The 24000-nt window shown below is 37.3% G+C and overlaps 1 protein-coding gene across 1 annotated transcript; it reads right to left on the bottom strand.

Moving 5' to 3' along the window:
- Positions 1-811: 811 nt before the first annotated feature.
- On the bottom strand, positions 812-23767 carry LOC124622398 (G-patch domain and KOW motifs-containing protein). The gene is made up of 7 exons (XM_047148089.1): positions 23058-23767; positions 22803-22972; positions 5134-5219; positions 4900-5003; positions 3091-3247; positions 1594-1707; positions 812-1086 (listed from the first exon to the last, which is right to left on the bottom strand). Exons 1-7 carry the CDS (start codon positions 23198-23200, stop codon positions 1021-1023), a joined length of 840 nt encoding a protein of 279 aa, XP_047004045.1. The 5' UTR covers positions 23201-23767; the 3' UTR covers positions 812-1020.
- Between the last annotated feature and the right edge of the window lie 233 nt (positions 23768-24000).

Raw genomic sequence — 24000 nt, 5'->3', positions numbered from 1 at the left:
CCAGGAATTCCCCGAACTTTCTATTTTAATCTTAGATCTTTTGTACTTATTTTATATGCTTGTTTTACACAAAGACTGTGAAGCAAATTTTCATTGTGTTGGGTTTCGGTGAAAGGAATGGAGGGATGATTTTCTGCAAATATTTCACTCCACTGTATTTTAAACAAGAAATTCATAAAATATGTTACTGCAGGTGCTGTTAACCAAGCTGTTAAGTGTAATGCTACTCACTGGAACTTCAGTAATTTTTCACAAGCTGTATTGAGAACAGCCCTACTATACCATAAATTTAGACCAGCAGACCAGCCAAATCATTGTAGCTGGCTAATACCCCGATTTCCACCGTTATCATAACAGTTATTTGCAATCATATTTTATCAACATTTCTTGTAAAATGAACTGACTCCTCTTAACATTTTTTTGCAATAGCTTCAGTCATATTAAAATTATTGATTAAACTCTGTCTTTGACAACTAGCAAAAATTTTTCAGTGACAATCGACCTGTATACATATGTATATGGCAACAACCTTCATACTGAAACCGTTTGTCTCATTTAATCTGCTGCAAAAACGAAGCCCTCAGAACAGAGAGATAAATCATATTCGATATTTCCAAGTAATTTCTGTCCCTTTATGATGTTCATACTTCAGATAATTTTAAGGAAATACATATTGCTATTAGCACTTTTGCATTAACAGTTTTGAGAGGAATGTCATTAAATTACTAATAAGTAACAGTACACCCTGTTGCTGGATGATGCAGTAATAGTTAATCATAGGGCCATTTGAACATATATTTCACACAGAATGTTTCATGTATAAAAGTAGTTCCATTTTTATTCTGAAATAAGACAAAAATTTGTGTAAAATTACAGTAAAACCTATATTACAATTACTTAAGTCTTTGTCAATAAAACCCTGGGGAAACTTGAATAAATTTAGTTCTTCCAATTTCTGCAGTCATTTGTTTAATGGACACAAGTAGTCATTGTATTTTCTTCACTTCACGACAGGTCTTGCTACCTATATTTGTGCTTCTTTGTGGTTGCTGCATTAATCTCATAAGACCTCTTACCGGAACTGGCCTGCAAAAGCAACACACCTGTAGGAAACTAATGGACTCACATGATCAAGTAAATTAAAGGGTAACAATATCCATAAAATAAATTTAATGTATGTTACCTTCCAATTCGGGATTAATTATCTGTGGTACATTATAGTTAACCATTGTGCTAATTCACTTCAACCCATGATAAATTCACCTTTTGTAATAGACAATATGTAATCTTATAAACAACAGAGATCCAAAGCTAAAGTTAGTAGAAAATACTCCTGTTCTCAATTTGAGAAGAACTAGTTGACACAAAAACCATAACCGAAAGAAGCATCTTTGTGCCTTACTTTTATTGCAATTATTACAAAGAACAGGATTTTTTCTGTTAGAATTTTGAAAGTGCTCTCGTTATTAATTTGCCCTATTAAAATTTGTACTAACCTTGGATGTATAATCACATTTCATATTAATTCCTTTAAAAACTTATACCATTCATAAAAGATTATTTTTACTGATATCAGATCTAAGCCACACTTACATCATTGCTGCTTTTCTTCTTTATAACCTTCACCATCATCTCATGGACAGATACAAATGTTCCATCAGATGTTTTTACTACTAATCTTCCAGAATCTTCATCAAATGACACAACCTAAAGAAAGGACAGAAAAACTCATTTGCATGTGTGTGTTCGCACACAATACTGACATGTTTCATTGATGTTTATGTAAAATAAGAACTTGATAAAAACTGGAGGCCCTTTTAGTTGCTCACGTACACGAGGTCTGCTCAAAAAATTCTGGAGCTTTGTCCACAACATTTTTCTATGCTCATCTTTTACTTATTGTGCATTGTCTCCTTCAAAATACTCTCCTGCACAATTGATACATTGTTACCAATGTCATTTCCACTTCCAGAAGCAGTCTTGGTACACCCTTTCTGAATCGCACGAAGTGCCATTTGCACATATTCTCTTATCTTGTCTATTGTTGCAAATCCTCATCCTTTCAATGGGGCTTTTAGCTCTGGAAATAAAAATGTTTGCAGAGTTCAGGTCTGGAGAGTACAGAAGATGAGGCAGATGCAACAGTCGCAACTGGCTCATGAGCAGTGAGACAAATTTGGTGGCAACATGATGCATTCCAAGTTGCTGCATCAGGATTTCATGATATGAGGATGTCAACCACATTGCACCTCAACACACTGTTGACATGAAATTACAAATGTTCTGGAATTTTTTGAACAGACCTCATGTTGGAGTAATTTGATTAACCTTAGTCAAAGAAAGCCAAGCACCTGATTCAATCTATGTTATATTTGGGTATTTTTTCGAGTAATTATTAACAGCAATGATATACTGTACTTGGAAAAATGTGTGATGACAAAGTGCTATTTATTCACCACCAGTTTCAGTCATAAATAAGCTTCACAGTGCTGTACATATGAACAAAACAGAAGAGAAATCCATGAACATCAAAACAAAATACAGCAAGGCTGGACACCTGAACATTCTTTGTCACTCATTAGCAGGCTCCAATGAAGATCAAGGTAAGAGGCATCTGTTCTGATACGGGGCACAATATAATGTTCTTAGCATTCAGTGCTCTAAATCTCTGCTGGAATGGCCTTTCCAGTAGGTTGAATGAGTCCTCAAGGAATGTATGCAGTAGGACTTGCTATCCTTTGTTGCTATTTCTTTAAGGACTGCCATTATTCACAACACATTTCAACTACAACAGACAACTTCCCATTTTCATCGACTCTAAGGTAGTAAGTGATGCTGCAGGTTTTCTGATAAAAGTGTATCACATTGGCTCAGTGGAAAAGGTCTATACTTGAAGTACTCTGGGTATACAGAGAGGCAATAGAAATTTATCTGAAATAAAACAACAGCACAAAAGTTTACTTTATAACATGCGTGGTGCTGAATCATAATTCTTGGAGTATTATAAAAATTGCTTGTGTAATTGACCAAAAATAAAAGGAAATCATATAGTAAATAATTTTTGTAACTGAAAAATTGAATGACACATACCTCTCCAGTGACATCAGCATTTGTTTTACTCAAAATTTTAACATGGCAACCTAACTCCACCTTATTATCTTCACCATCACCATTGCTTCCAGTCTGTTTCCCTGCTCCAAGTCCAAGTCCTTTTGGTCTAAGAGTTGGTTCAAATAATTTAACCTGCCTAAAACAAAAATTCACACACATAAAAATAATGAAACTGATCATAAACCCCAAGAAAAAAATTCACTCAGTCAGTCGATCAATTAAATTTATATTTCCTGAACCACAATATAAATGCATACATAATTTAAGAAGTAAAGGTATAAACTCATCACACAGTAGTGGATTGGGAGGGGGAGATAGAACAGAGGAAGAAGTGAAGAGGTTGTGGATGTAAGATGAATGAAGATAAGGTCATGGGGCAGGAGTGGAGTTGGATTTGGAGCAGAGGGTAGAAGAGATTTGACGCCATGAGGATTAAAGGACAGATGGCTGTACTGCAAGGACAACTGCCATCTATGTAATTTAGAGAAGCTGGTATTGGGGGAAGGGTCCAGACTGCATGGGTTGTGAAGCAGCTATTGAAACTGAGCATATTGTGCTCAGCTGAGTGTGATGCCACATTTTAATTTGCAGTAAATGTTTGGAAACTTATCTTTTTCAGAGACACTTTTCTTGTTATTGACAGTCTCCATTTATATTTTACCTTCTTTGCCCACCATCAGTTAGTTGGACTGCCCAAATGAATAACTCAACAACTACTTTTAGGCCCTCATTTCCTAATATAAATCCTTCTGATTTGCTTTATTTAATTCAACTACATTCCATTATTCTTTCCCTACTTTTGTAGCAATTCATTTTGTAAAACCTTTTCATAATACTATCTATACTGTTCAACTGATCTTCCAAGCATTTTGCTGTCGATGACAGTGTCAGTATTTGAATTTTAGAAGATGTTCTTGAAGATTCTATAAACTTCTCTCTGAAACATTAGGGCACTGTTTCCTAAGGGCCTGACTCAATCCCACAGCCTGTGTCATCCAGCATGCTGCAGCAGTTACCAGTGCTGACTGGTGATGCGCAGGTGCCATGTTTGATTTCAAGATCCAGCCAGTAACAGTTATTAATATCTGAACATTCTGGATCATTGCAGGAACTTAGGGTATCATAAATCGTTGAGTAATATGAGTACTCTCCATTTTGGAGGCAATTGATCTTTGTCTATGCTTTGGGTAATGAATACAGTTTCCAACTGATGTGTTTATCTTTACTGATGAACATGTTTTCACATTTGGAAAATTATTCTAGCATATATATGGCAATTTCTATAAATAAAACTAAGACTATATTTCAAACAAAGGAAAATCCAGGCTGGAATAATACCAGAATTATGAAAAGAATAGATTGCTACCCACTGTGTAGAGGAGATGTTGAGTTCTAGACAGGCACACCAAGAAGACTGCTAAGCAATACACACTCACCATAGAGAGGAGTTGTTGAGTTGCAGACAGGCACAGAAAAAAGACTTCTAAACCAAACACACACACACACACACACACACATGCACCTGTGTGTGTGTGTGTGTGTGTGTGTGTGTGTGTGTTTTGTCTACTTTAGAAGAAATTCTTTTGGCTCACATGGTTAGCAGTCTTTTTGGTGTGCCTGTTTGCAACTCAGCATCTCTATATGGTGAGTAGCAATCTATCTTTTACATAATATTGTTGTTAAGGACTACTTTTATTTGTCGTCAGTATAAATGCTTTTAAATGTAGAGAAATAATAAAATGGGGGTAATATGTTCAACTGATTAAATTTCAACAATGGTGTTCTTACTTTTCATTCTTTCCAACACCTTTATTAGGATCCCAACCCATTCCTCTTAACATTGCCATGCCGAAACTGGAAACAGGTACAGATTCATAATCTTCCAAAGTAGGCTGTAAGTAATGAAAAAAACTTACATCAGTTAAGTTCAAAATTTCACAGATTTCACCTCAAAACTATGCAGCATATTCCAAAACTCAATGAATGTAACTTAGAAATGCAAAGATGGTGTCTTCAACAAACCTCTTTCTGGAGGTCAGCAGTCTCTTGCTCCTTTTGATCGATTACAAGCGTAGAAGGAGCCGCTTCCTTCTGCTTTCCCTTTGACTCTGAAAGAGAACTTTCAATTAAGAATTGTATACACTCTAAGCTATCACTAGCATTAAGCTGCAGAAAAGAAAAGTACAAATCATTCAGGTCCATGAGCACTTAAGATCAGACAGATTACAACATAATTTGGCAATGTAACTTATTGTCATCTTCAAACCATTCCAGAAAACAGTGACTACAGTAAAACAGCAATTTGTATGGCTAATAATTTGTGTGAACCAGACAAAAATTTGCGGCCATGTGCATGGCACATTTGAAACATTTCACTTGCAATGAAAACACATGTGAAGAGTTACACAACAAATAACACACAATGTGGGATTACTCCATCTCAGGTGACCTAGGGTTTCCCACTCAACCGTATCAGAGTTTTTTCAAATATGGTATGCACATTTACTCAATGATCAAATTTAAAATTTACAAATACCTAGTTCTAAAAAGTTAATACTTTGTGAGAAGAGGCCTCTGAAGTAAAAGATGTGCAAATGTCACAGCAACATATAAAACATTTTACCTCTGTATGAAGTGCAGTAACTCAGTGGATAGTTGTGGTAGACTACAAAACTTGAACAGTTTGTGTTGTGCACATTCTGTAAGTTTTATGTCATTTGCCTCACCACTTTGCCTCCAAGTCACACTCGACATTGCCAACAAATTCTGTCACAACAAAATTTCCCCCAAATTGAAGTAATTTGATCTCTTTATGTAGGTGGATTAGATATCTCTATTTTTATTACCTTATTGCCTAGTAGCTTACTGATAAAAATCTGTAAGTTTTGTACTTTTGGGTTCATAGTTTTTGAGACAGTGAAGTGTTACATGTCATTTAGACAAATGATATTTCACACTCCTTGTGTAATATAAGGAAAGGTGATCATAACAGAATAATACTACGTAGGGAGTAAGTCAAGGAACATATACTGTGCACAGGTATTTGTTTTTGTATGTGCAGACATTAAACATGAGGTGTGGAATATGAGGAAACGACAAATGTGTGAACAAATAAATGGCTTCACCTGCTATGTACAGGGCCTTTTACATTCTGGCATCACAGCTTGGCAATGGCTTGACCGTCAAAGAGCAACCACACTCTCCAAGAATGAGAACAAAAGACAGTATGGTTATGTGACAAAAGAAATATATTGGAATCTGGATTGTCATGTTGAGCCGTTGAGGTGTATGTAGTATGAAAAGTTGTGTTATACTCAAATTCATGAGTCACACTAATGATCTGTACACCAATTCAAGGAAATATATGTTTGTAAAAGGAAAGTAGAGGATGTGCTTTTTCATGATATGAGTAGAAGTTAGCTTCTTTTGCTCCAATAACAGCTGCAGAACATGAAGAGGTCAAGCCTTTCCTCAGCTACACATGGGGTTTCAGAGGCACTTATTAGCTGAACCAGACTCAGTTCCAACAACAGGAGTGAGCCAGCAGCTACATAAAACATATCCTTTTTTTAAAAAAAGAAAAAGAAAACTTCATTTGGTGACAGGACTCGAACCTTCATTTATTAAGGATTACTTGAAATTCTGGAACTAGTTGTGCCCAGGTAGTGTGCCTTATAGAACAGTAAGTTTTACACAATTGTCCTAATTCCTTCATAACACATTCACAAGGATTAGTTTGTGGATTATACTGGAATATAGTTATGTAACTGTGTTTACTAATAAATTAAGATGTGACATACCCAAATAGTGCATAAGGTGTAGCAGAGGAAAATGGTAGGCGGGTCCATTGGAGGAACAGCCTATACCTTCTCAGCTTCAACTACAAGGAGCAAGCCAGCAGCTACCCACACACTCTTTATTATTTAGCGGCTGAAGTTGTCCGAAAACAAATTTGCTGCCAAAGTAAGTGATTTTTGAACCCCTGTATCTAAGAAGAGATACCTGGTACAGGCTTGCATTGATCAGCATTTGAAAAACATCTTTTCTGAATAAAATAACAAATTTTCACAAATACTTTTTTCTCCACTTAAAGGGCAACTGTTACCTAATAAAATTTCTCATGCAAACGCCTATTAGGCCATTCCAGAGAAAAATGTTAAGACTGCAGTGTGGTGGACTGGGACATATTCAGTTCCATAGCTGTATGTCCTCCTCGCATATTTTGAGTAACTGCTGTTTTTGTCTATTTGTATTTCCACTTGGTTGAGGACTTTATATTCACTTCTACGATGCAGCTTTATGTTACTCAGAACGTTCTAGTATTATTGTCATGTTAACAGTTCTGAAGGTTGTACACATGGAAGAACCCTGTAGATACTGGAAGGTATCAGATAGATTATATAATGGTAAGACAGAGATTCAGGAATCAGGTTTTAAATTGTAAGACATTTCCAGGGGCAGATGTGGACTCTGACCACAATCTATTGGTTATGAACTGTAGATTAAAACTGAAGAAACTGCAAAAAGGTGGCAAATTGAGGAGACAGGACCCGGATAAACTGACTAAACCAGAGGTTGTAGAGAGCTTCAGGGAGAGCATTAGGGAACGACTGACAAGAATGGGGGAAAGAAATACAGTAGGAGAAGAATGGGTAGCTTTGAGAGACAAAATAGTGAAGGTGCAGAGGATCAAGTAGGTAAAAAGACGAGAGCTAATAGAAATCCTTGGGTAACAGAAGAGATATTGAATTTAATTGATGAAAGGAGAAAATACAAAAAATGCAGTAAATGAAGCAGGCAAAAAGGAATAGAAACGTCTCAAAAATGAGATCAGGAAGTGCAAAATGGCTAAGCAGGGATGGCTAGAGGACAAATGTAAGGATGTAGAGGCTTAATTCACTACAGGTAAGATAGATACTGCCTACAGGAAAATTAAAGAGACCTTTGGAGAAAAGAGAACGACTTGCATGAATTACAAGAGCTCAGATGGAAACCAGTACTAAGCAAAGAAGGGAAAGCAGAAAGGTGGAAGGAATATATAGAGGGTCTATACAAGGGCGATGTTCTTGAGGACAATATTATGGAAGTGGAAGAGAATGTAGATGAAGATGTAATAGGAGATATGATACTGCGTGAAGAGTTTGACAGAGCGCTGAAAGATCTAAGTCGAAACAAGGCCCCGGGAGTAGACAACATTCCATTAGAACTACTGACAGCCTTGGGAGAGCCAGGCCTAACAAAACTCTACCATCTAGTGAGCAAGATGTATGAGACAGGCGAAATACCCTCAGACTTCCAAGAAAAATATAATAATTCCAATCCCAAAGAAAGCAGGTGTTGACAGATGTGAAAATAACCAAACTATCAGTTTAATAAGCCACTGCTGCAAAATACTAACATAAATTCTTTACAGACGACTGGAAAAACTGGTAGAAGCCGACCTCAGGGAAGATCAGTTTGGATTCCGTAGAAATATTGGAACACATGAGGCAATACTGACCCTACGACTTATCTTAGACAACAGATTAAGGAAAGACAAACCTATGTTTCTAACATTTGTAGATTTAGAGAAAGCTTTTGACTATGTTGACTGGAATACTCTCTTTCAAATTCTGAGGGTGGCAGGAGTAAAACACAGGGAGCAAAAGGCTATTTACAATTTATACAGAAACCAGATGGCAGTTATAAGAGTCGAGGGACATGAAAGGGAAGCAGTGGTTGGGAAGGGAGTGAGACAGGGTTGTAGCCTCTCCCCCATGTTATTCAATCTCTATATTGAGCAAGCAGTAAAGGAAACAAAAGAAAAATTCGGAGTAGGTATTGAAATCCATGGAGAAGAAATAAAAACTTTGAGGTTCGCGGATGACATTGTAATTCTGTCAGATACAGCAAAGGACTTGGAAGAGTAGTTGAATGGAATGGATAGTGTCTTGAAAGGAGGGTATGGGAAGAACATCAACAAAAGCAAAACAAGGATAATGGAATGTAGTCGAATTAAGTCGGGTGATGCTAAAGGAATTAGATTAAGAAATCAGACACTTAAAGTAGTAAAGGAGTTTTGCTATTTGGGGAGCAAAATAACTGATGATGGTCGAAGTAGAGAGGCTATAAAATATAGACTGGCAATGGCAAGGAAAGCGTTTCTCAAGAAGAGAAATTTGTTAACATCAAGTATAGATTTAAGTGTCAGGAAGTCGTTTCTGAAAGTATTTGTATGGAGTGTAGCCATGTATGGAAGTGAAACGTGGACGATAAATAGTTTAGACAAGAAGAGAACAGAAGCTTTCGAAATGTAGTGCTACAGAAGAATGCTGAAGATTAGATGGGTAGATCACATAACTAATGAGGAGATATTGAATAGAATTGGAGAGAAGAGAAATTTGTGGCACAACTTGACTAGAAGAAGGGATCGGTTGGTAGGGCATATTCTGAGGCATCAAGGGATCACCAATTTAGTATTGGAGGGCAGCGTGGAGGGTAAAAATCGTAGAGGGAGACCAAGAGATGAATGCACTAAATAGATTCAGAAGGATGTAGGTTGCAGTAGGTACTAGGAGATGAAGAAGCTTGCACAGGACAGAGGAGCATGGAGAGCTGCATCAAACCAGTCTCTGGACTGAAGACCACAACAACAGTTCTGGGACAGGACATAAATTACCTCACAAGATGTGTATGCAACTGAATCCATAACACATACACACACTGAAAAAATGTTAGTGATAAAATTGGCAAAGTAATTCAGAAGTAAAATCATTGTTTAAAGATCATTTCATCTCATCTGATTTGAACACAATCAGAATTGTACTATTACACAAACTGAAAAACATATTGTAAAACAAATCAGTAATGGAGTTCAGCATATGTCATTATTGCTGCATTATGAAGTGTGGCATGGAAATAACTTAGTGGGGTTTTTAGTATGAGACAGTCTTCGTGCAAAGTTGTTGGACTAAGTTTTTGTGCAGTATGGTGATATTTTGTTAAAATTGATGTAACTACATCATTCCAGTAATTAGAGTGCTACCTTAATCTTCTTACAGGCATAAGAAATCCAATCATAAAATGGCATTGCGTTAAAGCAAGATCACCAGTATTCACCCCAGCAACAACAGAGAAACTCTAAGACAAGTAACATTCTACTACAAATCATTCTACATGTGATAAATAATTTTGAAATTCAGTGAGATTCAAAAGATAAAAAGATTTGCTGTTTCTCACAAATTTAAAATTGCAATGGAATTATGTACAATGAAAAATTAATTTTTACCACACTTTGTCTTGTCTCAAATCAAACTAACTGTTCAGTTCTACATTTTATTGTTTTGTTAACAATTTCTCATAGAAACTAGAATTTTTAGCATGTTGTTTGATGACCACAAGCTACAGAGGTCACCAAAAAGGCTAAAGTCTAGATCAGGGTCAGCAGTATTCATAGTGGTGCTTATGTTTTGCTTGTAGGTTGGCAACGCATCAGTTCTCGTGGCCAATGGGAAGTTTCTTTGACAGAACCAATGATTGGCAAACAGACAGGCAATGTGTTTCTAACACCAAAATTGAAACCATTGTTTTGATTGCTGTTTTTTGGTGTATTAGTAAGTTTTGAGAGAAACATTTTGTGATTATGGCAGCAAGTGCTATAAAGTGGACTGATTTAAGCAATTTAGTTCTGCAAAGCTATGTCGCATGTTGGTGCATGTTTCATGGATTAATTGGAGCCAACCTTATCCCATGATTTAATTAAAAAACATTGATTCGCTTACTCAGTGTGCTCGTGCAGACTGATTGTGCAGCAACACAGAGCAAAGAAATATTTCACTGCTTTTTCAAATATCATGGCTTGCGAAGCTGCCCTTGGTTTGCAGATACTAGCACAGATTAAATAGCTGTGACTCAAACAAGGAGCAATTTATAATCCTTGTTTACAGCAATGTTTCACCTTTGCTTCTGAATGTATTACTTCAAAACACATTGTCTGCCTGGTGCTCTCTCATTGGCTGCATAACACTTAACAACATTCCTGCACAAAACACATAAGTACATCACTGGCTCTATTCTTGACTTTTACCCTCCAAAGATCACAGAAATGTTTGCAAATAGGTAAAGCTTAGATGCTGCAGCAATGTGACAGATGCCCTGAAGAAATGCACTTGAATCACACCTTACTGACACTGATCCTGAAGAATCTGTGGAGTACATACAGTGGATTCAAACAGATCATGCCTCACTTGAAACTAAGCAACTGATGGTAGAATATTTCATCACAGAGATGGAATCAAAACTCTCTGACCTCACCATTCAACATTTTGTTCCAAAAAATCAAACATAATATCTCAAAACTATGAAGCAAAATCTTAAGCTTGGTGAAATCATTCCAACGCTTGATTTTGCAGAGAATCACTCTTTCATTTCCAGTATGCTGTCCAAAGTTTTCAGTGGTAATATGGTCAAACTACTGTGCATCCCACTGTTGTCCATTTCATCAAAAATGAGCAAATACAACACAAAAGATTTTGCATAATTAGTGACAGCCTAAGACATACAGCACATATAGTGTAATGTGCAGTGTGCTAGCTTGTGTGCAGAGGTGCGGGCCAGATGCATTTGCATTATGGATTAACGGCCATAGGCTCGTACAGCACCCAGCATGAGTGTGATTTTTAGGTGGTTTCCCAGGCTCATTTAGGTAATTATTGATCTGGTACCCAAATTCCATCCCAGAGAACACAATATGCAAACAGTTAACATACTGTATAATAATACTTGGAACAAATGATTCGCAGACAGATAGTGCACACTACTTCACCCTTAGGTTACCTGGATGACTGTGGTGTCAAGAATGGCATCTGGCCATAAAGTTAAATAACAACATATAATTTGCAAAATGTTGAAAAAGTGGATTGCATTCTACATTGGATAAATGCCAGGGGAAAAAATAAAAAGAAGATGAAGAAAAGTGGTACTCTAAGATAAGGCACAAGTGCAGTTCATGTCATTATGACAAAAATTGTGTGTTTCAGTATATCCATTGTGGATTATGAACTGCGACTATGGTTTAAATGGGTGATTTACTTAGTAATAATTATGCAACCATTCGATTTTTTTTAATTTTTTGATACGATTTATTCAATCATTAAGACATTTTCAAGCCACTGTAGGCTCATCATCAGATGAGGGTGTTACAAGAACATTATGCTGTGGACTAAGTGCAGCTATATGTAGTGCTGATGCTGCTGGTGGAAATGACGGAAATTTAGTAATCGGTGACGAAACTAAAAGTTTCTATGTTTTAGGCATTTACAATGTGCTGCCTTGTGGCATCCATATCAAAACTCTTCCTATAATGTACAACATTCAGCTATGTGCACAAATATCACAGTATTTAGCTGCACTTGGTTTTACTTGATTCACAGAAACTAAACACTGGATACTTTTACAAAGAATATGGACACAACAGATATTACACTTTACCACATTGTGGTCTTTGGCATGAGATACATTGTATTATAGTACAGATATTATATTTCAGTAAATTCTGCTAGCTGCAGGAGTTTTTTTATATTGGCAACATAATTTTAATGTACATTAACAGTTATATCTATATATTTGTGCACATAGCTTAATAATGTACATTATAGGAAGTGCTTTGATACAGATACAACAAGGCAGTGCACTGCAAGCACCTAAAATATAAGAAACAAACAGTTTTGTAAACAGTTTGTCGCTGATTACTAAATTTCCATTATTTACACCAGCAGTGTCAGCACTGCACCTAGCTACACTTGGTCCACAGCATAGTCATTTTGTAAAACCTCCACCTGATGAGCCGCAGTGCCTCGAGAACATGTTTATGTTTAAATAAAATGTATCAAAAAATTAAAAAAGCGAATGGTTGCATATTTATTACCAGATAAATCACCAGTTGTGTGTTTATTGGAACTACAAGTGACAAATGTGCAGAAAATAATACAATTCAGCAATTGGTCCACAGCGCAGCACCAAACTTTCAAGACTTTCATCAACCAGTGCTACTGCCTCAATGACTTTAGTGTAAATGCTGAGTGGAACTTTTTTGCAACAAGTCCAGGAAAGTCTGCAAGTTATGGAATTGGGGGCACTCGAAAGAGACTGGCTATGCAAACTAGCCTACAATGCCTAAAGGAATACCAAATTCTCACATTTTTGTGTCTACACACATTCTGCCAGTTTATTCCAACTAATTTGAAAACAAAGTGAAAAGGCTGCCACTGGTTTTCTCATTATTTATTACCAAAATAGCAGAACCAACTGATGATTCCCCAGAATTTGTGGTTTCAAAACCGTAACCAGGCAAGGTGATATGTTACATAATACAAGTATGACAACACCTGTTGGGTTGGCAATGTCTTTGAAATCTCAGGAGATTGGTGTACATAGATTTCATACATCCTTATTGTACTTACAGACTATTTCACTCACTGCTTGAAAAACATACACATCACATCTCTGATTAGCAAACACTCACAAGTCTACCTGTGGCACCTACAACAACAGTGGGTCAGCAATACTGTTCCCCAAAAACACTTGTTACTCAAATTAAAGCAAAATTAACATCAACACAGTACTAACGCTGTTTTCTGATGTGTCAGTAAGTCAGCTTGAGAGCCACAAAGATGTCAAAAGATGAAGCTTGAGAAACTCTGATAAATTGTTCAAAGGTTTGGGAACTATTTAAGAAACACACTCCCAGGCTTGAAAATCTTTATTTAAGCAAACCATTATGAGGCTTTGGAGAGTGGGAAAGGTCCTCCACTCATCGCTGAACATGCCTGGTTACTGGGTGTGACCCTGTGATATTGATGCCAGTGTTTTACACACCAACAGTGGCAAAAAATCACCATGGACCAACACAAGCTGTTAATTATACCATGACTGACCACTGCTTTTAAAAATCCTTTGTTTTCTGATCCTTTAAGGCAGGGTCGGCCAAACGCTGCACAGTGTGCAGACGTGCGGAAGTGCTGCACATGTGTGCGACATCTGTTATTACACATGAGTCCTAAATGAACGGCGGCGGCTCCACTTCCCTGTTTATGTGGTACAAGCAAGAGCGCAACATACCCAGTCTCGTTTACCCCTGGTGGCCGTAACCTTAACGGAGAAGTACTGAGAAATGGCAGGTACTGTGAAAAAGCAAAGGCCGGGAGATCTATGTTCTCAGTCGTTTAAAAATGACTGGGAACTGCAATTCTTTTTTGAAGCCGTTGACGAAAACTCACAGTGTTTGCTGTGCGCTGAATAATAGGCGAGCAGCGTAAGTTTTCAATTGAAAGACACAACAATACATATCATAAAGATGAGTGTAGTGTACTCATCAGCGAAGAACACCAAGCAAAATTAAATGTCCTTAAGAAAATGGATGAGACACATCAACTCGATTTTACTGTACGTCAAAGCAACTGATACTTCTTGAACCATGGATGAGACACATCAACTCGATTTTACTGTACGTCAAAGCAACTGATACTTCTTGAACCTTAAATGTTCAAATGTGTGTGAAATCTTCTGGGATTTAACTGCTAAGGTCATCAGTCCCTAAGCTTACACACTACTTAACCTGAATTATCCTAAGGACAAACACACACACCCATGCCCGAGGGAGGACTCGAACCTCCGCCGGACCAGCGCGCAGTCCATGACTGCAGTGCCTTAGACCGCTTGGCTAATCCCATGCGGCGTTGAACTCTTAGTTTCTATTTTACTGTACGCTGTACAATGAACTGTTTTCAGTTTTCCAGAATGACAACCACACTAAATTTTCACTGCAAGCAAGTTTTAAAATCGCATTACGAATTGTACAATCTGGGAAACCCTTTCCGAAGGGGAGTTTGTGAATGGGTGTCTGATTGATGTTGCAGAACTTCTGTGTCCCACGAACATTAGCAGGTTTCAAAAAATCAGTCCATCCAAACAAACAGTGACAAGGCGTATCAGTGCTATGGCCGGCGATGTGCACATGCAGGTAATAAATAAGGCTAAAGACTTTGTTGCTCTCTCTGTTGCGCTCGATGAAGCAACAGATCTTACAGATACAGCCCAGGTTGTGATATACATATGAGGTGTCGATAACACACTTTGTGTAACAGAGGACGTTTTGGACTTAGTACCTTTGAAAGGGACTACTACAGGTGCGTACTTACTCCAAGCTGTCGAGCAAGCGATTGATGGTGTTAGTATGGACTGGAATCGGTTAATCTCAGTGACCACAGATGGAGCACCATCAATGCAAGGCCATCAGAGAGGACTCATAGCACGGATGCGCAAAAAGCTAGGGCGCACACACAAGACGTTGTATGGAATTCACTGCGTTCTGCATCGAGAGGCGCTTTGTGCAAAATCAGTAACGTTAGAAAACGCCATGCAAATTGTTGTGCGTACTGTAAACTATCTGACAACAAATGGGCTTACGCATCGCCAGTTTCGGCGGTTCTTGAAGGAATTAGGAGCAGAGTACGGCGACATACCTTACTATACTGAAGTACGCTGGCTCAGTCGAGGTAAAATGCTGAAAATATTTTTTGATTTACGTTTGGTCATAGTAACATTCTTACATGAGAAGGGAAAAAATGAACCTATGTTGGAACACACTTGGATATCAGACCTTGCATTTCTCGTGGACATTACGTCTCACATGAAAAACCTGAATGTCAGTTTGCAAGGTGAAAATAATTTAATTTCTGACATGTTGGAAAAAGTAAATGTCTTTGAAAGGAAGCTTGTGCTTTGGGAGAGCCAGCTATTGACAGAAAACACTGCACATTTCCCGACTCTTGGACTGGTCCATGAAAGTGCTAGATTTAAAAAATACGTGTCAATAATTGTAAGAATTAAGGAACAATTTCGAGCACGATTTGCAGATGTTACGAGTTTGTCTCCTGTCATTCGCCTCTTTGCTCGACCGTTCTCGTCGTCAGTTGAAGATGCTCCGAATGACCTACAGATGGAACTGATCGACCTACAGTGCAATACAAGACTAAAGGACAAGTTCTTTGCAGTGTGAAGTACAAAAGAATTCTACAAAAAATTTTCAAAACAAGAATTTCCACGAATTTTTCACAACAAGAATTTCCACACCTGCACTGAGAAGCCGCGAGAGTTATGTCCATGTTCGGGTCGACATATGTTTGTGAAAGATTTTTCTCGGTGATGAAAATGAATAAATCAAGGTTTCAATCAAGCATAAGTGATGAAAATCTTCGCAACTGCTTGCGTTTGTCAATGAGCCGTGCTTTTGTGTCCGATATTAACCACATCAATTCTCATGACCAGTTATAAACGTGTTTGGATTTATTTGTTTCATAATTAAAAATTATTGTTTACTAACTGCATTATTGCCTCAATCTGCTCCATGTTAAATTATTATCAGGAAAATTGATCATTAAACCGATTGTTCCTATGTATACTTACATTTAGTTTTTTTTTAATGTGTGAAGGGCTACGCTCAGCTGAAATCGATAAAACATAACATTCATCTAATTCTCGGTTGTTATGCAGATTCCAGGTGGAACTGATGAAAGATATAGCAATAATGGTATTGAAATAACAGGTGATCATCGAGATGTCTGTGGTTATCATTGTGCTCAGAGGTCAGTGAGACAGAATTTATGTGGGTGTAACTGAGGGCACTGACAATTAGTTATAGGAAACCTTGCATTAGTTTAATGTTATTTGAAATCATGAATAAGGTTCACTGGAAGTCACTAAGTGCTCTCTTTCTTAAATACTAGATCAAAAACATTAAGCGTATTTACGTGCCATCAGTCAAGCTGGCTTAATAAAAACCCATGGTTTTTAACTGCATTACTTGTCTTACTGGGTAAAACTGTTGACATAAAACTAGACATTTCAACGAATAGACTGTGACAGTATTTTAAATGTTTAATACGTGAAATACCTTCCCATGGTTGGCTTGCAAGCTGTAGAAAGGCCACTGGAATGCGCTGGTACAGAGTACCAGTGGATAAAGCGACATCTGTGCGTAGAAACATGCACTACATGAGCACTGATGGCTGCGGCGTCCACTCTGTGACCCAGAAGTTGCACATGTGCAGGAGCACCGCACCCGTGCAGAATTTCTGGCCGGCCCTGCTTTAAGGCGTAGGCCTAATTATACACCCTTAAGGAAAAATAGCATTTGTGGAAATTTGATATTTTGTTGAGAAGAATATGTTCTTTCATGTGATAGTTAATGCAAGTAGGTATCTTAAGACCCTTTTGAGATACATGAGTTAAAAAATCACTTAATAAGGTACCACATAAATGAGTACCAGTTGAAGCAAAAGCACTGAGCAAAATGATATAAAACTTACTGCATATGCACAATGCAAACTGTTCAACTATCCTGAGAGATTTGGAGCTGTACCCTGATTATCCACTTTGAAAGTGGACAAAATGTGTGAAAAGTTGCTGTGACATTTGTGCATGCTTTGCTAAAGAGGCCCTATTCACAAAGTATTAAAATTTGGTAGTTAAAAAACTGTATATCTTTCTCTGGTTGCTTAGCAAATGTGCACACCAAATTTGAACAAAATCTGATATGGTCAAGTGGGGACCACCTTTAAAACAAGACCAACTGGCATGGAATCACCCTGTTTAATGTGACTTTTAAAAACATATATGGGCATATGCATGTGTCATTAATGCTACCACATCTACCATAAAAAATAATGCCTTAAACTGTCAGTAGGTACTCACATAACAACATCAAAGAGCAGGTAATAAGCTTTTATGTACAACATCATAACCACACTTTAAACATCTCACAAACAGTTACGTAGTTCTTCAAGTCAGATGCATACCTTTTAGTTGTGCTTGTCTACAACTTAGTGCATTGTCTTTACAGTAGGTAGCAATCTGTCTTTTCCTACATTGTTAATATTCCTACCTAGAGTTTTCATTTTTGTATAATTAATTCTTTTTTTAATCATGAGTACATAACAGCTAAAAATCTGTAATACTGTACCAAGACTGTCTCAAAGTGTGTTGAAAAGTGACTAGTGATAAAGTTCCCAGTACTGAGAATGGAGGAAGTTGGTTGCCAAAATAATAATTTGATCCAAAAGAAATGCAACAAAGAGATGCATGGCAGAAAGGTGGCAGAACTGTAAATCAGATTGGCATTGGCCAGTTAGGGAAATGGTGTGTTTAAAAAAGGCTATGAAGACAGGAATTAAGAAATAAATACAATAAAAGGGGGAGGAGACAACTTTGAGGTACATATGTGTCAGCAACAGTTACTGGAATCCAGAAATAAAAAGCATATGTGGGAAAACCAGTAATTCCATACATAATATGTTACATGTCTTCCAAAATTCAAGTGGGCTCAATTTCGGGGCAGGGGGGGGGGGGGGGGGGGGCAAGGGGGTGGTTGGAGGGGCAGGGGAGCTTAAAGTGAGTTTGAATTTGACCAAGCACACAATAACCCACAATATGCTCTTGTTGGTTGGCACTTTCTTCTGCTGACCCCTTTTGTAAATAAAACATGGTAGACATCAAATAAGTTGCAAAGACTCGAGGCAATACAGCCAGAAAAGACCATAAGAGCTGTTCACAGTACACGCAGAGAATTGAAAATTGTGGGTAAATTTACTCTGTAGTAAATTAGAAGATCTTTCTAGATCCAACCAGAAATGAAATGTGTATAAGGAAACTATTCCATTATATTATACTGCAGAAGATATCTGTTTCTGCATTCATTTCACATTTACATAAGGGTTACAAAGAGCATGGACAAAAAAGCCTGGTGGTTTGTCTAATATTCCAGCTCATAATTTCTTGGTCTTTCTGCAGTTGTTCCTCAAAGCCTTGTAATCTTTCAGGTTTGTGTAACCATTTGTATTCATCAACTCTAGATCAAAACTCCACTCAATAAACCTTTGGACAGGGGATTTTTAAATCCTTAACTCACTTTGTAACTATTACTTTTGTGGGATGCACTTGAAAAAATTTCTTTACCAGTCCATGCTATTTCATTTGTACACAATAAAGTACATGTTTCTCTTGTGACCTGTATATGTTATCTTTTCTGTCATTCCATAATGATCTTCATTTTTCCCTCTTAGTTCATACAATACTATTTCTATTTTCAGTTCCTAGCCACCTTCTCTAACAGTTTTCTTTTTCACCTTTTAGTTTCTTGACTTCTTGTTTGGTATCAGACATTTTGACCACATGAGTCATCTCAACTTGACAACTGTGGTGTAATGCCTTCACCTACCACCATAAAGACTCCTCTTGACAACTGAACATCAGTTCCATCCTCTCAGTTCCCTGCACCCCCCCCCTCCCCTCTCTCTTTGTTTGTGTGTGTGTGTGTGTGTGTGTGTGTGTGTGTGTGTGTGAAATGCATTTTAGGCAGTCTTTACAACTGGTCTGCTTTCTTAATGGTAGCAAGCTTTGCCTCTCTCTGTTTGTTTCTTTGTTATGTTTGCATTCTGTATACTGTGTTTCTCAAACCATGAACTGATGTGAGAAAGGACCACCATATGCAACAAATGTGGGGATACTAGGCTAAAGTCAAAGCCCAGATGGAAGGAAATGTAATAGTAGAGTTGAAATAGCGTCGCCCACAGATGGTTGAGATGGCAAGAAGAATATCTTTTAAATCAGTATTTTTAAAGTTTATTTTATATATTTTGTTAGCAATACCAGATAATCAATAAGAGCTATACATTTTACATTTAAACTTATCCCCTTGTCAAACGAGTTCAGAGTCCATCTCCCACTGCTTGCATCTGTGATCTCACTATTTTTACCAGGTAACTTAAGACAACTTTTGTGTCACACAGTCTCTCATGCACATAATACCGCAGTGGTGGGGACAGTCTCATAATTTCATTATTGGACACTAGGAGCAAGGTTCTGTAGCCGATGGCAGGTGAGTTTAAGAAACTACAAAGAGAGGTAATGAGGAATGTATTTTTGAAGAGCACTGTTAGGATTTGTAAACACAATGTAAAAATCCAGAAAATGGGAGATGTAGGAAAAATAGGTGCCTGAAGCCAACACATGAAGGAAGGAATTGAAACTCATTCTTTTAGCACAACAAAGACTACTGGTATTAGTTGTTTTTGCAGCCTACAATTCAGATGCAAACAAAATTTGTGTGCAGGTCACAAAAGATGAGCAGCACTGTAATAGCAGCAAGAATACAGTCACATGCATGTGCTAAATTCTGTGAATGTACAAAAATATACAGACAAAAGACCTGCGCAATAAATTAGAGAACTCAAACCCTCACAAGTTCTATACTATAATAAACTAGGAACTATAGCCCCAAAGGATGTAGTCTATAATGCTCACACACTGTATAATGGAATTAAAAGAGAATGTTACCCGATAAGCCCATTGTATAAGAAAATACTGACAGGCTAATAAAGAGTCTTATTCTTACTTTATTTTCATAAAAAGCTACAGTACAATTTATTATGCTTACTACTGTTGCTTGTTGTGGAAGAATATGGGTTCCTGTGCTGTAGCTCCTCTTCCTGTTCTGTGAATCATTGTCATACTATGAACCACAAAGGTTTTCCTATAAACTTTTTTTTCAGATACTTTTGTCTGGTGTTCCACCATTTTAGTTAAACTCCATGTTTCTGCACCATACGTTAGGACTGGCTGGATGACTGTGCTATATAGCTTCATTCAAGTTTTTCTTGGCAGTAGCTGTGGCGAGTAGTACGCTCATTGGCATTTTGCAGTCCCATTTTTACTTTTCTGTTTGTCTCTGATTTTGTTAATCTATGACAGCATCTAGAAATTTGAACTATTCAACATTTTTAAATTTATGTTTGCCAATTATTAAATGTGACTGATTGTTTCATGCATATCTACAACTTTGAACTACCAAGTATTTTCTTTTTTGGTCGTCGTCTACTTTTAGGTCAAGTTTGGATGCTTCTTCTACAATCTCCACAAGCCACTGCCTAACATCTATTACAATTTTTCCAATGAGCTCAATATCATGTGCATATGGTAAAACATTAACTTTATTTCTTTGGAGGATCACAGCAGGTATTAATTTAAGCGGAAAGAGCTTCCGGCTGTCTTGCTCCCGTTCTATTTTTAAAATGATCAGATTTTATCCCATTTTGCTAAACACTGTTTCGGTTATCATAAGCTTTCATAAAATTTATGAACAAGTAACGTATTTTTGTTTACATTCCAATACATTTTCATTTATTGTTCTGAATGCAAATATATTGCCAATAGCAGATCTACTTCTGCAAAAACAATTTTAATAAATATCAATTATAGTTTCTGTCTATGCTTTCAAGCAGTTTAGCAATAAACGAGATAGAATCTTATAGACTGCGTCAAGTAGTGAACAATAATTTACAAATAACAAAATATTCTAGATACCCACAGACTCTGGACATGACAACTGCTACCACTCACAAGAAATTAGGTAACATAAGGATTGTTGTAACTGTTACTAGGACCAATAATGTTTATTCACCACAGATCAACTCTGCAACAACAACACAAAATTGTCTATTAATCCGCAAAACTAAAAAAAATAGCTCTTGGTGAAATATTTATCTGAGCCACAATAGAAATTATATGAGATGGTTTCAGATTAGTTGAATATACTCTTTAGCAGATTAACATGCATTTCATAATCACAGCTCCATAAAGATAAACGGTTTTGGAAACCACGTCAAACAACAGCAATTGAGGAAGAAAGCTTCAGAAGGTGGCATTATATTTGACCTCTACAAAAGCATATATGACCACCATACAATATCGGCCATGTTCCCATCAGAGGTGCCCTCAACAGATATGTGACACATCTGTATCCCACGTTGGCAAATCCAGTAGGGTTACTAGAAGGACAATGAAAAGAAATTTTTCCGCTACATATAATATGAAGCCAGAACACTGCTAAACACATTTAGGGGGGCAGTGGATAATAGCAGGGGATGAAGGACGCACCAAGTAGGACGGAAGGACAACATAAACAAAGACACTGAAGAGAAATAAATGGATAGCACAGTCATGGGCAGAAAACTGTGGCAGGAACCTGTATACAGCGAGTATATGACTGACTACATTGAAGTACAGTAAAAGTTACTATGACCCTCCCTTCCAGGTGTTTTTCATAATCAATATTTTGGTAAGATATAAAATTTGTGTGAAAATACTTAGCAGGGAATTTTATAGTTTGTGGTATAACATTTCTGAAAAAGCACATCAAGCACAGATGCAATGATGCCAATGAGGTGAGTTACATTTAAAATTAGCAATAGTTGAATCAGTAACAAAGCAGGTTTCAGATGAAGTCACACTGATATATATTACATTTTGAGCAAATACTGATGACGACAACAAATCGATGCCTGAGGCTATGCAACATCTGATTATTTTTCGTTCTTACTGTCATATAAATAAACTGATCATGTATGATATTCACATTAACAAAGACATGAGGTTATGGCAACCTTGAAGTTTATTAGAGGAGGCTAATGACTCATGTACACTTATTCAAATTTCCTTTTAAATAGGCCTACAACAAATAGTGCACTTTAGCTGAGAATAGTACAGAAATGTGATTTTTGACACACCACGCCATGTACAGAGCTGAAACTAAAAAGCATTCTATGGTATGTAATTCCTTCAGCTAAGAAAGGCGGGTGAAGCAAGCTGCTGATACAAACCTTCTAATATCTCCCTTGCCGCTATACTTTCCAATGAGTCATCGACGGGCACCTTCTCACTTTCTTCTTGTTTTGGGAATAACCGGATGGTGTTTTTTCGAAGTGGAATGACTTTCACTTCATTTTTATCGTTTTCTACATCATCGACGTCACTTGACTTCCCTGTATCACTAAAACATACTGAGTTTTAAAAATATGTACAGAAGATCAACCCGTAATTGTAAGTTTCTAAACTAGCGAAGAAAGGACAATTACCTTTTCACTTTGATCGTTTTACTTTCTAAACAGTCAATATACTCTACTTTGTCTTCGGATTTCTGAAACTTCGGTTTGCTCAGTGCAGACGGTTTTTGTAATTTTGAAAATCCGAAAGATATTTTCTTAGCTGTGCCATCCATGTTGATTGTAGTGTTAATTCCACACACAGTGCGACGGTCAAAGTGGTGTATTGCAAACTATCACACTGCTTGTCTATGGAGTCCTCGTGAACACTTAAATATCAATTACTCATGGTGAGAGATGACGGCAATACTGGACATAAGGTTGTCATTTACTAGCAAATTAACGATGAGCATCAGGTGGTAACTGTAGGGACACGCACTATCTTCTCAAATCCCTACGTGTCAACATACACAAGACGGACTAAGGCTCTAACGCGAAAAGTTAGTTAGAAGTAAATACCTGTACTCCTATTTAACTTCCACTGATATAAGTAATATTTAGTTGAAACTTCACGATGGTTGTCGCCCAAACGAATGTATTTAACACTGTCATCGGCTTAAGAATGATGCGACAAAATACCTGTCAATAATGATTCATTTACGCAAACCAGCATAATCACAAGACAAGCAACACTGTTTCCCCTCATTTTTTTCAAACAACACACACGTCCTGTAACTCCTGTTTACCTCTTTGTTTGTTTATACTTTATAACTCAAAGATGCACTCACTACTCGTAAGGGCATCTTTATTCAAAGAGTTTAGAATCAAGGCTAGCACATGGATGTTCAATCAAGCGCCGTTTCCTAAACGTGGAACGTATTTGTTCGCTCCATTACAGCCTCTTTGGCCGCTCGGCGTATGTGTAGCTCTTCGTTCACACATCTGAGCCAACAGTGGCGAATATTTATAGGATAAGGCCTACACATTGAAGCCAACATTCAGTTCAATAAGTATAGGGCCAACGTCAAAATGTCTG

The sequence above is a fragment of the Schistocerca americana genome, chromosome 1, assembly GCF_021461395.2.
Source record: "Schistocerca americana isolate TAMUIC-IGC-003095 chromosome 1, iqSchAmer2.1, whole genome shotgun sequence".
NCBI classification, from domain to species: Eukaryota; Metazoa; Arthropoda; class Insecta; order Orthoptera; family Acrididae; genus Schistocerca; species Schistocerca americana.
The sequence above is the reverse complement of the archived record's forward strand: the minus strand, read 5'-3'. Positions and strand labels throughout refer to the sequence as shown.

What these genes read in the sequence shown, in the direction of transcription:
- LOC124622398 (XM_047148089.1), bottom strand. Translation starts at nt 23,200, where the DNA reads ATGGATGGCACAGCTAAGAAAATATCTTTCGGATTTTCAAAATTACAA. An exon ending in AAAACGATCAAAGTGAAAAG is followed by an intron (nt 22,973 to 23,057) that starts GTAATTGTCCTT and finishes AGTATGTTTTAG; the next exon opens with TGATACAGGGAAGTCAAGTG. An exon ending in CTGCTGACCTCCAGAAAGAG is followed by an intron (nt 5,004 to 5,133) that starts GTTTGTTGAAGA and finishes CATTACTTACAG; the next exon opens with CCTACTTTGGAAGATTATGA.